Consider the following 14,952-nt stretch of genomic DNA (forward strand, 5'->3'; position numbering starts at 1 on the left):
TTCTAACACTGGATAAAGACATTGTCAATGACTTAGCTTCGCTACAATTACGTTGGAAATCCGTTTTCAGAAAGCTTTCAGAAAGGGAAGATCGCGGTCTGTACATTTAACGTACGACACCCCTATTTATGGCTTCAGGTGGAGGTCACGTGCTGGAAGATCAAAGGCACGTACCGCTAGATCAAAGCAGAAAGGAACTGAGCTGTGTGACGTCATGCGGTGAGCGTTCACCTACATGCACGTGCACACAAGTGAGCGATCACTAATAAATCACAGATGCATAAACAGTGTTTTAGCTTCAGCGCCGGGGTTGAAGTCCGTGTTGTCAAACTTTCAATCATACCTGTAGCCAGTTCTTTGAATCTCTCAAATGGGTTGAGATAGCGCTGTGCGTGGTGACTTTCTTTCACTGCATCCGCCTGCACGGAGCTAGATGCGCAAAGCTGTGTGAAGATTCAGTCCTGTAACGTGTTGCGCTATGGAATTAATGTTTTCTTTGAAGAATATCCTGGTAAGTCTCACAGTTGCAGTTTAAGTTGTGATTCACAGTCCAGTTTCTGAGTATAAAACCAGTCAGGATATGTTTGTCATGCTAACGATTCCTTAGCTTCCTTCGCTATGTTAACCTGTGGAAGGTATGCTAGCGTACCTACATGTGCTCCCTGGGCTAACGCGCTTACATGGGAAGTTTTAGCTAATACACCACGTGAGGCACTTTTCATGCTTCATGATTTGCAGTGAAATGTATTTTTGTCGTTGATAAATTGTTATTGGCCAATAAGAACTGTATAGATGTGTGAAGACAAAAAAAAAAAAAGGGGTTAACACTAGAGAAATACGTGTTTTATTTTACAAGTGAAGTGATTGCCCTGCACGTTGTGTGCAGGCTGTTTTTTTTTATGTGGTAGAAATCTGCTGCAAGGACTGAGCGGTGCCATCGAAGGACTGGATGCCACTGGAGGTGCCTAGAAAGGACGTTCTCAATCTGAAGGCCACCTGTTTCCTTGGAGGGTGGTAGGATACAACGATTTGCAATGTTTTTAAGGATTAACGTTTTTACTGAGATCTCAGGACGCTTTATGTTGTTACTTTTTTCCTTTTTGGGTCAGATGTGATTCCACTTAACACAAAAAACTGATGCATCAAAAAGCAAACCAGTGACTAAAGACAATTAACACTTACTAAGAACACTGAATACTAAGTGCACTGAACTGAAATGGACAGCCTACCTAATACATTTATGGACACTTTAAGCGATATATTGTACATTGTTGAGATTTACATGTTTGAAATGATTTAAATGTTTTGTTCATGCCTATGTTTTGGACCATTTAAATGTTGAATACACTCAAATCACTTTTTCCCTTTAAGTTGTTGTCAGTGTCTCATTCTGAGTGGAAGGTTTTTCCTTCTTTAAGTTACCACTGCCAGTCTCCTTACGATCCTAACTGAACCCAACAAGAGTAGATTCTGAAATATTGTTTTTTTTCTTGACTTTGTATGACAGATTACTGTGGATTTGACTGATTTTTTTGACTACTCAGTTAAAAAGGGTAACACTAGTCTCCTGTAACCCACAATAAGCTCCTTGGTTTTGCTGATGTTAAGCACCAGGTTGTTGTCACAGCACCATGATGTCACGGCTCTCACCTCTGTGCTGCATGACGTCTCATCTCCATCAGAAATGCAGTCAATGAGAAGATGAGACTTTATTGATCGATGGCAGGAAAATTTGTACATTAACTCAGCTCAGGTAGAGACAGCAGAAGAAAATACAAAAATAGAAATAAAATATAAACAACTACAAAATACATAAGATAATACACTATATCCAACAGTAGCATACACAGTATGTGACTATGGATAGAGCAGAGGTTCCCAAAGTGTGGGGCCCACCCCCTAGGGCGGGGCGCGGTATGAAAAGAAGAGAAAAAAAAAAAAAAAAAAAGAGCGCTTGTATACTGTGGACAGGTTTTTGACGGGGCTCCCACATAAACGCAAAGCAGGAGATGAAGCATCGCCAAATATGTTTCCAAACCAACTTCCTTCCAAGCCAAAGACAGGAAAATATGGTGAAGCATATCTTCCCTTTGGCTTCACCTGCACAAGTGCCAAGGTAGGTCTCCCCTGCAAAATTAGATTCCCTGCGTCGGGAGCACGCGCTGAGCTCTCCAAATCACGGACAAACAGTATCCCACATTCTTGATTTTTAGTTCACAAACACTTCTTGTAATAACTAACTACTCCTGACATTTTGGACATGTTAGCTCTTTATGCAGTAAAGTTACAGCGGGATACAAATAATATCAGGCTGATCCTGCCGTAATTTGTTCCCCCGGTTCAAATCACAGACAAACAGTATCCCACAGCTGTTTATGTGTTTAAACCCATTTTGCACAGAGAGACATTTTTTGAAAAATGTATTGATAGCAATGTTGAATATTATTACACAGGAAAAAAAAAACTACACGTAAAATAAAGTATTTTACGTGTAGTAAAGTATTTTGTCTCTATCTGCCATTCTGCAATTCATCTCATGTAAACAATAACGTGGCGCACAGCGTGATGTGAAAAGAGGCACATACCTTTGACGTTGCGTGACGAACTCTGTAATCCTCGTCCACACGTAAACGCAAAAAAGGAGTTTTAAATAATCTCCGTTTTCGGTGAATTACAACGCCGTTTACGTGTTGACGAAAAGCCCAAACGCATAGAAACAGCTGAGTTTTGAAAAATACCCGTGTAGGTGTGGACGCAGTGTAAAAGAGTTAGTAGTATATTTTATTACCACCTGTAATTTATTGCCGTTTACTTGCATTTGCTTAATTGTTTACTAAATGTTTGAGGTGTGAAATAAACCGCAATGGAGTTTGTAAACAAAATATGGGTGCGTGTGTTTGGAGGATGTGTTTGTGGGGGTGGGGTGGGGTGGGGGGGGGGCGCGAACATTTTTCTTGTAAAAAAAGGGGGCCTGGCAAAAAAAAGTTTGGGAACCACTGGGATAGAGTGTTGTGGAAATGCAAGAAATAAATGTAACTATTCTATCATTACTATTACTATTGTTCCGTAACTCACGGCTTTTGTCACTACAGGAGCAAAGGGGTGTAACCCAGCTGATACCTCGGTGCTCTGATGACACCAACAGAAGTCACTCAGCCCCCGTAAACAGAGAAACCACACAGTTTATCCCTGTGGAAAGAAAATTACCACCATGAAGCAGCCAAAAAGACGACAACAAATTTACAGTGGGGACAGACCCTTTAGCTGTGATCAGTGTGGGAAGTCTTTTAATCAAATTAGTCATCAAATTAGTCACTTAAAAACACATCAGCTCATCCATGCTGGAGTTAGACCATTCGAGAAAGTCTCGCACTGTGTCAAGCGAATCCCCTACGCGACCACATAGTTCGCTCTAACAGTTCTTTATTCTGTTGCTTGTTCGCACAATACTCGGTTGCTTTTCAGCTGCAACCCCACACACAACAACCACCTCAGGTCCCGACACGTCTTATGCAGGGGAGGCGTGATGAACTGATGGAGCTGCAGTCTGTCCGCCTCCCCTGCAGCTGCGCCACAAACCACTCCCCGCTGCACAGACCCTATCTGGGAAACTGGTTCCAGAGCCTGAGCATTGTTTTGAAGCAAGCTACATTGTATCTAATCAGTATCTCTGATTCTGTTCCGATGTCCCGATTGTAATCAAACTGCAACAAAAACCATTAAACCCGTCTGTCAGCTGAGTTGTTGTGGCATGAATGTTCATCATGAATTGTTGAAAAATTGTAACAACAAAGTTAAGTATTTTTGTAATGGCTGAACGCAGTTTTTGCACAATTGAAAATGAGTGGGAGATGTAACAAAGGTGAATCTTTATTTAGGCTGTTGTCTGACTGCAGAATTACAAAGTCCATGAAATGAGGAGCCAAATGCAGAATGATAAAGTTCATGAGATTAAAAAGCAAATTAATTCCACTGTCCTTCATAAACAGAAGACACCACCATTTAAACACAGAAAGCCAACAAAACAGGTGCAGATGATCAATGACAATGAGAGAGGAGAGGGACGTAAAACTAAACATGAAACATGTTTCTGACAGTTGACCGCCAAAATAAAATGGGACACATCCGGTGCGAATATCAAACTAAAGAGGGAAACAGACACAGGGATAAACCCCGCGGAATAAAGACTCCAAACATGCTCAAGAACAAAAGAAGAGTATTAAACGATACTGTAAACACAGTGTACAAATGTTTGGACAAATTTACTTGTAATCAGAAGGTTTTTCAGAGCTGATTGCGTTTTTCTTCCCTAGTGCTCTTTTGAAATCTCTCTGTGATGATTTTTAATTTGAGATCGGATAACTCAGGCTTTCTGCTCCCTACTCCTCAGGCTGACTCTCTTCTAGGCTCTCCTGACTGTTCCCTTTACATGCTGATGATGTGTCTTGTAAATCTGGATCCCATTCCAGCAGGACGCTCCTCTTCTTCAGACAGTACCTCAGCTGCTCTCTCTCCTGACAGTCAGCTGTCCACCTCTGCATGGCCAGTCGAGCCAGCGCCGGCATTTGAGGCAGAGCTTGGAGCAGAGGTTAAAGGTCGCAAACTGACATCCACGTCTTCCAGAGAGCCCAGACCACCTGCTGCAAACAGACTGCACCAACCGTCGTCTCCGACCAAGCTGTTGTAGGACAGATCCAGTGCACGAAGTGAGGAGAGACAGCCCCGTCTGCACACGGCAGCTGCACAGAGGAAGAGGACCCATTGATAACTGATCACTTTGTCTGTTCACTTTACTGTTTTGTTCACAATGTTTCTGATGGAGACAAAAATAACACCCAATAGTTTCATTGTTTTGTTTTATACGACAGCTACAGATGCTGGCAGCATAAAATAAATGAAAGAAATATTAATTTCCTTCAGGCTTTACTTGTCTTAATATACATTTATGTAGCCTAATGATCCACTACAGACTAAAAAAGAAAAAGTATAATGTCATTGTGTGTTAGTTACCCAGATGTTGCATGTCATCAGTGGTGAACTCGCAGCTGCAAAGATGGAGCTCGCTGACGACTGATGGCTGCAGAGCATCCAGCAGGAGCGCCAAGTGACCGCCAACCACTTTACACCAGGAAATATCCACCGTGCGCAGATAGGGCACCGCCAGGGCTGATGCATAAACACAAAGTTTTCACCATTTCAGGCTAGAGGGTGGAAGAGGTATTCGGGGAGAATGACTTGAAGGAAAACTTCTACAACTAAACAAGTGTGTGTGTGTGTGTGTGTGTGTTACCCAGGACTCGTTGCTCAGGTAGCAGCTGTTGAATGGCAGCCGCCTCATTTGTGTCACAGGGAGGGCGGAGACCAGCGGGTGGACCACACCTCCCACTTCCTTATTGGATGACACATCAAGCTCCGTCAGTGCAGTGAGAGAGGGCAGCACCTGGACTGGAAAACAACGAGTCACATGACTGCTGCAGCGTGCATGCGATTAGTGTCCGGCGTGTGAGATTCGTAGCAACTCACTCAGAGCCTCTAGATCATCTCGCATGAGGCAACACAGGTGGAGGTCGAGTCTCTCCAGGTGTGTGACGTGAGCCAGGTGAAAGGTGAGGCGGCTCAGTCCACCAGCTAGAAGTTTGTTACAGGACAGGTCCAGCTCTCCCACAGAGGGGAGGCAACGGAGTGAACCACCTGCAGGACAACCAGAGGTGTGGGGTTTTTTTTAATTTACCCCTCCGAGACTCCTAAAGGACATAAAACAAAAGTAGCAATAAAAAGGAAAAATCCAGAGATCTTTGTACCGAGAGCATCAAGGCTGTCAGGCGTTAGACCGCAGGCCTGCAGTCGAAGCGTGGTGAGGGAGGTGGCGTGAGAGAGAGAGCTGACCAATTCCCTGAAGCCACCAGTGTCCACTTCCTGTGTGAGCTGAGCATTACAAGAGACGTCCAGCACTCAGTCTGGGCAGAGCAGCCACCATTCCTCCTGAGAGATTTATGAACAGGAAAACCTCATCCATACAAATGTATCAATGAAGAGACAGCAAAAAAACAGACAAGAAAATAATAAAACACCAACTGACAGCACTGTTAAAATGGATCCAAACTGCTACTCCTTATGTTCTGTTCTATAATATAACTATAATATATATCTATATAACTAATAATGAGGTCGGTGTAGGTAAACTAATCTTCAGCCCATCTTTTTACCCTTGAGTCTTTATCATCTCACAGAGAGGGGATATTCCTTATATGGTCATCGTTACCTCATAAAGTAAACAGAGTTCAGATAAATTAGCTAAAGCTATCCGCTCAAGACAGAATTTTTTTCTGTGAGTTAGTTTGAAATTTCTCTGTGAGCCAGTAAATCAAAATGAATGATCAAAGCTGTAAAACTGAGGGCTTATGCTCAGTGGATGAACTGTAGGGGTGAAGCACGACCCAATGTAAGATAAAGAAGGATTATTTGAATTGTAAATGATGCAAAGCTACTCTGTTCTATTCTACTTGAGGAATAAAACTATGGAGCTCGAAATGTGCTCCATAGATTTAAAGTTACTACCCAGCACTGTAGCATCGGCCGCAGTGAGCCGACAGGCCACCAGGTGGAGCTCCCTCAGTGATGGGTGAAGGTTCCCCAGCAGGCCTTGTAGACCACCGCCCCCAACGCCGCTGTTCCAGGACAAATCAAGAACTTCCAGAGCAGGGATGTGGCTGAGAGCTTCACCTGCACAAGACACGGAAAAATCCAACGACATGTGATCAGACAAAAGTTTTTTGTCAAGGCAAGAGTGTGAACCATTCAGCAAAGCCTCATGGGAGCTGTAGTGAGGAAGGAAATCAAGAAAAAATAACTTGATTGCATAAAGAGGTTGTTCTGTTATAGCTATAAATAAGAATAAATAAAGCAGAGTCTGCACTGAAGATCCCACCAAGAGCAACAACGTCTTCGCTATTTAGCCTGCAGCTGCAGAGCCTCAGCGTCCTGACCTCGCCCACGTGTTGCAGATGAGACGTCAGAGCCGTCAGGGATCCACCGATCAACTCGTTCCAGGAGATGTCCATCTCTTCCACCTGGGGGAGGAACTGCAGCAACGTTGCTGAGAAGAAACGGCAAGAAAAACATCTGTCTGCCAGCTGACACCTTACAATGAAGTCACATTACTTTATTCAGACTTAATTTTAGATGCTCCGCCTCTTGAAATGAAGCTGCATCAACTAGCTGTCTGCTGGGCTCCGTTGTGTTTGTGCCTTTGGGAGTATTTTTAATGCAGTTATCTGACAGATACCGTGTCTGTCTTGTGTGACAGGTATGTGTGTTTTGTACCAAGCTCCAGCAGGTCTGTAGCCGTCAGATCACAGTGAGCCAAACTGAGGCTCCTGCTGTCGCCTTTCTTCCCGAGTCTCTTCAGGAAAACACACACTCGACCCCAGCCGACGTCCCGCTTGCTCTCTGCTGACGTTGCAAAGCCTGAAACACACGATACACACCCACAGGCCTCAGCATGTCACTGTAACCTGATTTCCACAGTAAACTCTATTTCTTGAGCTCTGTATTTTGTTTCTGAACCTCTGATTTCACTCACCTTTTTTAAAAAAAATAAAGCAACCTCTTTATGCGTTCCTCTCTAAAAACTAGGACATGTTTGAAATACTAGGATTTTTCTCTCTTTCTCTCTTTTAAATTGTCATTTTTTATCTTTTAAGTCACTTTCTGTCCTGAATTGGTTGTCTAATGTGTATTTCTGCTGTTGTTTAAGGTCTCTGTATGGTTGCTTCTCCTAAACAGACTGGTTCGTATACAGCTTTTCTAGTTGAGCACTTAAAGCGCGTCATTCACCCGAGCGCTTTTTTCTTCACATAAAGGCTTTCTATCTGACATTTACACTCCAATGGATGCAATCGGAGAGCAACTTGGGGTTAGCATCTATCCCGAGGATATTTGGCATGCAGTCCGGAGCAGTCAGGGCTCAAACCACCAACCTTCCCTCAGTGTAACCTTGAACTAAAAACCCATTAAAAAAAAATCTAAGTTAAAATCTCGTGCTGCTTTGAACAATACAAACCTGAGCTCGGTCCTCTGTCCTCTTTCATCTCCGACTCTCCGTCCTCGGGGATCCCAGGCCGGTCCGAGGTCCACGACAGGAAGCGTCCTAAGGGCTTCCTGTCTGAGGCCGTGCGCTTCCTGCAGATCTGACTCATGATAACAGCGAGAGGGAACCTTTCCACCTGCTGCCACTGCCGTCCCGCCCCCGCTGACCATCTAATCAATGATAGGAGGAGAGAAAAGTTGAGTCTCGTCAAAAGTCACAATTTGATATTTGAGATTATTTAAGGGATGAGCGATGGATGGGGTTAGCTATAAATCCTGTGGTGTATGGACTGGTTCAAGCTACATACCTGTCCCTATAAAAACACTGAACCGCCTCTTCAGATACCAAATTAAATTACCAATTAAAAACGAAGAGGAATCATCATCATTACAGTGGTTTTGATTCCTATGTGCATATTTACAGGTTTATTAAATTTTAATTAATGTGAAAATATCTATTTATGACTTGCAGGGACAGAAAGTAGAGACCTATTCTGTTCTTCTTTATTTTCTGTCATATTTATCCTGTTCCTGTGTTAAACCTGCTGATAAAGAGGTCGGTGTGTGTAATGTAACACCTGAGGGCCTAGAGTTCAGTCTTCCGACTGATCCAAAAACACTCAGTTTTGCACAGTTTTTTCAACTCTCTGTATGATGTAATAGAGAGGAGATATGCAGATACAGAAGCTTCACCCACTCCAGCTTACGAGCAGGAGCCAATCAAAGTAAGCTGGCTTGAAGGGGAGGGTTTAATTGGTTTTCTTATAGATAGCCGATGAACCGATTCGGTTCACCAAAGCCCAGTATAGGCTAAAGAAGGGTTATTTTGAGCTGCCGGCATGCCAAACTACTCTAGTATATTGGAATAAAAAATTGTGCTGGAAGCAGAATAGGTCCACCTTAAATAAGAAGTAAGAACAAATAAAAACAGGGATACTGAAAGTATGCAGTGTAGTGCAGGGTGTACGCAAGTGTTTGAATGCACTACCCGCGTATTTAGATATGAGCCTCTTCACTAAGTTTTCCTTTAGGAGTCCCACAGAGGATCTGGATATCCGCTGGTTTTACTTTAGATATGTAAGTGTAATTTGATGCTGAATTTTTTTGTAGTAGAGTTTAAGGATTATGACTTTGACTTAGTACAGAATCTACCACTGCTAATTGTTTCTACACTAAAAAACAGTTTATCGATACAAAAACTACGTTTCAACTCCTACGCAGACACTTTTCAGGCAGTGCGTGTGTAGTGGAGCACAGAGCTCACTATTTAAAAGAATACATGAATGAATATCTTTATTGTCATTGTCGCTTGAACAACTCATTTAAAACAAACATGCTGCCTCCTTCTTGGTCCAACTCGTAAAAATAATCCCTGGAAAGCACCTGCCTAACATAGGCTGTGTCCCAATTCAGGGTCTGCACGCTTGAAGTACACGCACTACGCGTACTACGTACGGTGCGTACTATAAGTACGAGAAGTGCGGAAGTGAGAGGCTTGTGAAATGGGACGGTCTAGCCTTCGTCGTGCTGCTCAGGTTGCCTAGCAACCATGATACTAACCGCGAGAAACGTTACATACAGCATTGTTTAACAGAAATGAAGGAGAAAAAATGTTTTGTTGGTCATTCATTTTGTCATGACATCACTTTGATTAGTTGAGTATCTGAGGCTGAGACCACGGGACTGTAAAACATGATTGTTGGGCTTCATTTCTGTACTGAACAGTCATTTTAAGATTAGTTAGTAAATAACAATTAGCTAATGTTGTTCATGCTCAGTGCTGACATCAGCAGTGATGTCATCGTAGTCTTCATCCAGTTCCTGACCTCTGCGATGCTGGGTCATCTCCATGGAGATGGCTAGTTTGATCAGTGTCTTCCTGCTGCAGCAGATGGACAGCAGCAGACCAGTGGAGATGCAGTACGGACAGAGAACCACTAGATGGCAGAAGAGTCTGAGCACAGACTCACAGGGAAGAAGAGGAGGACCATCTGAAGAAGGAAGAAGCAGAGGAGGAGTGTTGGTCAATTAAACACAGCACAGAGGAGCAGTGGTCAGCTCTGTCCCTCACAGTAGGAAGGTTGCAACTGCTGATCCTGGATCAGCTGTGGAGGTGAGGCAGGTATCTGTGTGAGCTTTAGTTCAAATACTCTGAGCAGTCAATGAGAGCAGAAAAGCTCTGAGAACATTACACTGCATGACCCCCAACAGGCTGCTCAGGACCAAACATGAGGGGGATCTAAAATTCAATTCAATTTTATTTATATAGCACCAAATCACAACAACAGTCACCTCAAGGTGCTTTATGTAAATCTATCTAATTATCTAAAAGGTGACGCAGACTGACAACATCTGTCCTGCTGCATCATGTCAGAGCTCCTCTAAGGAGTGCTTCTCTAATCAAGGAGGACTTTCCTCCCTCCTCCTCTTTCATGTATTAGTGTTTTTCCTCATCATCAACTCACCTGCAGGAACAGTCAGAGCAGACAGCAGCAGCACACACACACACCTGTAACAGGAGGACAGAGGTCACTGAGGGTCACCAAAGGTCAGAGGTCATCATGAGGACAGACAAGTGTAGGAACATCAGCTCACCTGCAGCAGTCAGCAGAAACAGACCTGAAACTGAAGAACACACTGATCAAACGTCAAATGGTCACATGACCAAAGAGAACCATTCAGACTGCAGTGATTGGTTACTGTTCCCACACGTCAATACTCCACAGCGCCCTCCAGTGGTGGAAACACAGATAATACATGTGGAGAAACATGAAGGAGACTCACAGCAGAGGCAGACGCTCCGTCTCAGACAGCTGTCACCCCACAGCTCCACAGGTCTGCTCCTTCCTGTTGTTGTCATACAGTTGGAGCTTTGTGATGGAGAGAACAAACACAATCCAGCTGCAGTTATTGATCCATCATCTGTTCATTGATTGACAGTTTGATGATGACTCCTGACATCAGAATGATGAAGATGGTTGAATGTGTGCTGCTTTGTTTCATGAATCACATTAAAAAACACACTTACGCTTCCTCAGACCTGGTCTCAACCATCGGACTCCAGCAGGCTCCACCCTGAAAGGAAGAGGGGGTCAGACCAGCACAGTCAGCATGCACACATGGACATTACATGGCTCTCATACACATGAACATTCACAGTGTTCATCAAAGTGAAAGCCCGGGGAATGAAATGTCTGTGGTGTCTGTTTTTTGTTAACAAGACTGTGTATCGTCTGCCTGAAGGAAGAAATGTGAACAGTTTATCTCCATGATGTGAAAGGTCTGTAGAGATGTGTTTGTCTCTCATTCTGGACCTTTACAGGTCCTGGATGGAGGAAAGACAGCACAGATGAGCCTCTCTAAAGACCTTATTGTCTGACCCCGTCATGCTTCATGACTGAGGCCAACCAGACAGTGATTGATGGAAACAGGACAGACTGGATGATGGCCATTTCTCCAGAGGGTTATATCTTTGAATGAGTTCTGACACATTCATCAACACCATATCTCCAGTCATTGGAGAAAATATCAGAGGAGAAAAAAAGTCACATTTTTACTGGAAAAACCACAAACATGTTTAACCAATCATTTTGTACATTTAAAAATGATGCACAAGTTTTGCAAACAACAACTATTTCCCTAAAAATGCAGCCGAGGCCTCAGGCGGTTTTATACAACCATTTCAACTATTTACAGAACAATCAGGTGTTCTGCATCAAATAAGAAGCCACACAAATGATTTGTGCCACTGCAAAAAATAGTTTGTTAAAAGGTCAGAGAGATAAGATGGAGCTAATCCATTCAGAGCTTTAAAGACAATCAACAAAATCTAGAAGTCGATTCTATGACGTACTGTAACCAGTGTAAAAAGCTGGAAAAGCTGGTTTTAATAACAGAATTTCTTTGTTTCTCAATGAGAAAGAGCTATCGAGAAACACTCTAAATCTTTTGCAAACAGAGTCCTGAACTTTTCCAGTGAGCCAAGGTCAACATTATCCGATAATGCTAACACTATTTTCCCTTGCATTATAACAATGTGAGCAGCTAATGCTAACACTATTTTCCCTTTCCTTATAACAGTGGTTCCCAAACTTTTTTTGCCAGGCCCCCCTTTTTTACAAGAAAAATGTCCCCCCCGCACAAACACATCCTCCAAACACACGCACCCATATTTTGTTTACAAACTCCATTGCGGTTTATTTCACACCTCAAACATTTACTAAACAATTAAGCAAATACAAGTAAACGGCAATAAATTACAGGTAGTAATAAAATATACTACTAACTCTTTTACGCTGCGTCCACACCTACACGGGTATTTTTGAAAACGCAGCTGTTTCTATGCGTTTGGGCTTTTCGTCAACACGTAAACGGCGTTGTAATTCACCGAAAACGGAGATTATTTAAAACTCCTTTTTGCGTTTACGTGTGGACGAGGATTACAGAGTTCGTCACGCAACGTCAACGGTATGTGCCTCTTTCACGTCACGCTGTGCGCCACGTTAATGTTTACATGTTTACATGAGATGAACTGCAGAATGGCAGATAGAGACAAAATACTGTTAATCTATCTGCAGTTTTTACACGCTTACATATACACACGCAGTTACTGTCTCTCCATTTAGAAAGGCAGAGGCGTCACGGTGTAATTATTTTACGTTTATTTTACACTTCACCCGTTGCCTACTGGTGGTGGTCAGAGTGGCGCCAGTGTCCGGCAGCCTCGCCTCTGTCAGTGCGCCCCAGGGTGGCTGTGGCTACAACGTAGCTTGCCATCACCTGTGTGTGAATGGGCGGATGACTGGATGTGTAAAGCGCTTTGGGGTCCTTAGGGACTAGTAAAGCGCTATACAAATACAGGCCATTTTTACCATTTTGTATCCCACTGTAACTTTACTGCATAAAGAGCTAACATGTCCAAAATGTCAGGAGTAGTTATTACAAGAAGTGTTTGTGAACTAAAATCAAGATGTGGGATACTGTTTGTCCGTGATTTGGAGAGCCCAGCGTGTGCTCCCGACGCAGAGAAACTAATTTTGCAGGGGAGGCCTACCTTAGCACTTGTGCAGGTGAAGCCAAAGGGAGATATGCTTCACCATATTTTCCTGTCTTTGGCTTGGAAGGAAGTTGGTTTAGAAACATATTTGGCGATGCTTCATCTCCTGCTTTGCGTTGTGTGGGAGCCCGTCAAAAACCTGTCCATTATGCTAGCAGTGTCCAAGCGCTCTTTTTTTTCTTTTTTTCTTTCATACCATGAGCGCCCCCCCCCCTGCAATGGCTGCTGCGCCCCCCTAGGGGGCGGGCCCCACACTTTGGGAACCTGTGCCTTATAACAATGTGAGCAGCTAGTGCTACGTAGGATGATGTTAGCAGCTAATGTTATTTTGATGTGAATTAGCATTATGCGCTAATGCTAACACTGTTTTCCCTTGGGTTATAACAATCGGAGCAGCTAATGCTAAATAGGCCGCAATTAGCGCCTACGTCTAATTTAAGGCAAATACGCATTACAACCTAATGCTCATATCGTAGCATTATCCGATAATGGTAACACTGTTTTCCCTTACTAACAATGAGAGTAGCTAATGCTAATACGTTTTCCCTTGGTTTACAACGATGTGAGGAGTTTATGCTAAGTAGGCTGCCATTAGCAGCTAATGCTAATACTGTTTTGCCTTGCTTTCTACCACATGAGCAGTTAATGCTAAGTAGGCACTTTGCTATGCTCAGGATTTGTGTGCTCTGACAAACTCTACATTCACAGCTGAATCGTCAATGTGTTCTCAAGTATATTTTTTTGTTATTGTGTCAAACAACAGAATGAGAATGAAATATTGATTTTAACACAGCCCATTAGCAGCATTAGCTTATCAGAGTTTCCAGTATTTAAGCTTCCATTTCCAAATGTTAGCTGCTCCTGTAGTTACACTCAGTAGCACAGGAACAGAGCGGGAGGGAGAGACAGAGAAAGAGAGCCAGGGACAACAACGTCATTAGAAAGGTATGTAATCATCCACAACTATTTCAGTTGCAGATAAAGGATTCAGAAAGTTTATTCATGCAGGCCCATATGACAAAGAATATGCATGTTCTTTTTGTTTTCATATTTTAATTTATATTTAATTGTGTTGTGGTTTGCAGTGTTTTGTGTTGTTTCACTTTAAATTTGTTTAAAAGGAAAAAGCTGAAAATTTAAATAGTTAAAAGTTGAAATGTGAATAATTGGTTTTTGTATTATATGATTTATTTATTACATTTTATGTGAAGTGAATAAATAAATGTCTATTTATGGTAGTATGATCATCAAACAAAACAAACAATCTCCTGAAATAAGCAGCTCCATGGTCTTTTGGAGAACTCTTTCACTGCTGGAGCATTGTTGCTCTACACTCTGTTCATAAACATCAATAAACTGCAAACGTATGTCTCACCAGAGAAGTCACTCTTTGTGTGATCAAAGACGTCCACCATGCTCATGCTGCTCAGGACTGTGTTCAGGTCATACGTCTCCTCCAGTGTAAACTGAGGCAGCCTCACATCAAGACAACATGTACTCATCTGGCTGGATGAGTCCAAGCTACAAATTTCTCATAGTCAGCTCCTTCTCCAGCTGGGATGGAAACAATATCACTTATAGAGATTGTGTGTGTGTGTGTGTGTTGTTTATGTGTATTGGTGGATGTGCACAACTAGTCAAGTAATCATTGCTATTGTCACTAGTTAGTATCAGATGTACTAGTAATTTAATCAGTTTTACTGTTTACATTTTATTGATAAAGTAAATTACCAATAAATTGTACTTTTTGTGTCCTAAATGTTATGCAGCCATCTGCCGCCAAATAGAGCACTGTTGTTGAGAAATGC

At 42.7% G+C, this 14,952-nt stretch overlaps 1 protein-coding gene and 1 long non-coding RNA gene across 9 annotated transcripts; one reads left to right on the forward strand and one right to left on the reverse strand.

Moving 5' to 3' along the window:
* Window positions 1-225: 225 nt before the first annotated feature.
* On the forward strand, window positions 226-4,564 carry LOC112845047 (uncharacterized). The gene is made up of 3 exons (XR_003217835.1): window positions 226-511; window positions 887-1,014; window positions 4,391-4,564. It is a non-coding gene; the product is annotated as an uncharacterized LOC112845047 (long non-coding RNA).
* Window positions 3,853-10,905, reverse strand: LOC109200770 (leucine-rich repeat-containing protein 31). 8 transcript variants are annotated; one of them, XM_025904585.1, is made up of 12 exons: window positions 10,684-10,905; window positions 10,554-10,597; window positions 9,874-10,079; window positions 8,063-8,259; window positions 7,324-7,467; window positions 6,929-7,096; window positions 6,559-6,723; window positions 5,802-5,982; window positions 5,524-5,691; window positions 5,291-5,445; window positions 5,011-5,166; window positions 3,853-4,739 (listed from the first exon to the last, which is right to left on the reverse strand). In XM_025904585.1, the coding sequence occupies exons 3-8, from the start codon at window positions 9,900-9,902 to the stop codon at window positions 5,933-5,935; spliced, it is 753 nt and encodes a 250-aa protein (XP_025760370.1). In that variant the 5' UTR covers window positions 9,903-10,079; window positions 10,554-10,597; window positions 10,684-10,905; the 3' UTR covers window positions 3,853-4,739; window positions 5,011-5,166; window positions 5,291-5,445; window positions 5,524-5,691; window positions 5,802-5,932. The 8 variants fall into 8 exon arrangements, with proteins under 8 accessions (XP_025760370.1, XP_025760372.1, XP_025760371.1 ...); XM_025904587.1 differs by having other exon boundaries at window positions 3,853-4,813; XM_025904586.1 differs by having other exon boundaries at window positions 5,011-5,201.
* Between the last annotated feature and the right edge of the window lie 4,047 nt (window positions 10,906-14,952).

This window comes from Oreochromis niloticus, unplaced genomic scaffold (assembly GCF_001858045.2).
Source record: "Oreochromis niloticus isolate F11D_XX unplaced genomic scaffold, O_niloticus_UMD_NMBU tig00002599_pilon, whole genome shotgun sequence".
NCBI classification, from domain to species: Eukaryota; Metazoa; Chordata; class Actinopteri; order Cichliformes; family Cichlidae; genus Oreochromis; species Oreochromis niloticus.

Coding starts and splice junctions, on each gene's coding strand:
- LOC109200770 (XM_025904584.1), bottom strand. CDS start 9,902: ATGAAGACTACGATGACATCACTGCTGAT. Junction 7,468..8,062: donor GGACAGAGGACCGAGCTCAG/GTTTGTATTGTT, acceptor CGTGTGTTTCAG/GCTTTGCAACGTCAGCAGAG. Junction 7,097..7,323: donor TACAGACCTGCTGGAGCTTG/GTACAAAACACA, acceptor GTTTCTTCTCAG/CAACGTTGCTGCAGTTCCTC.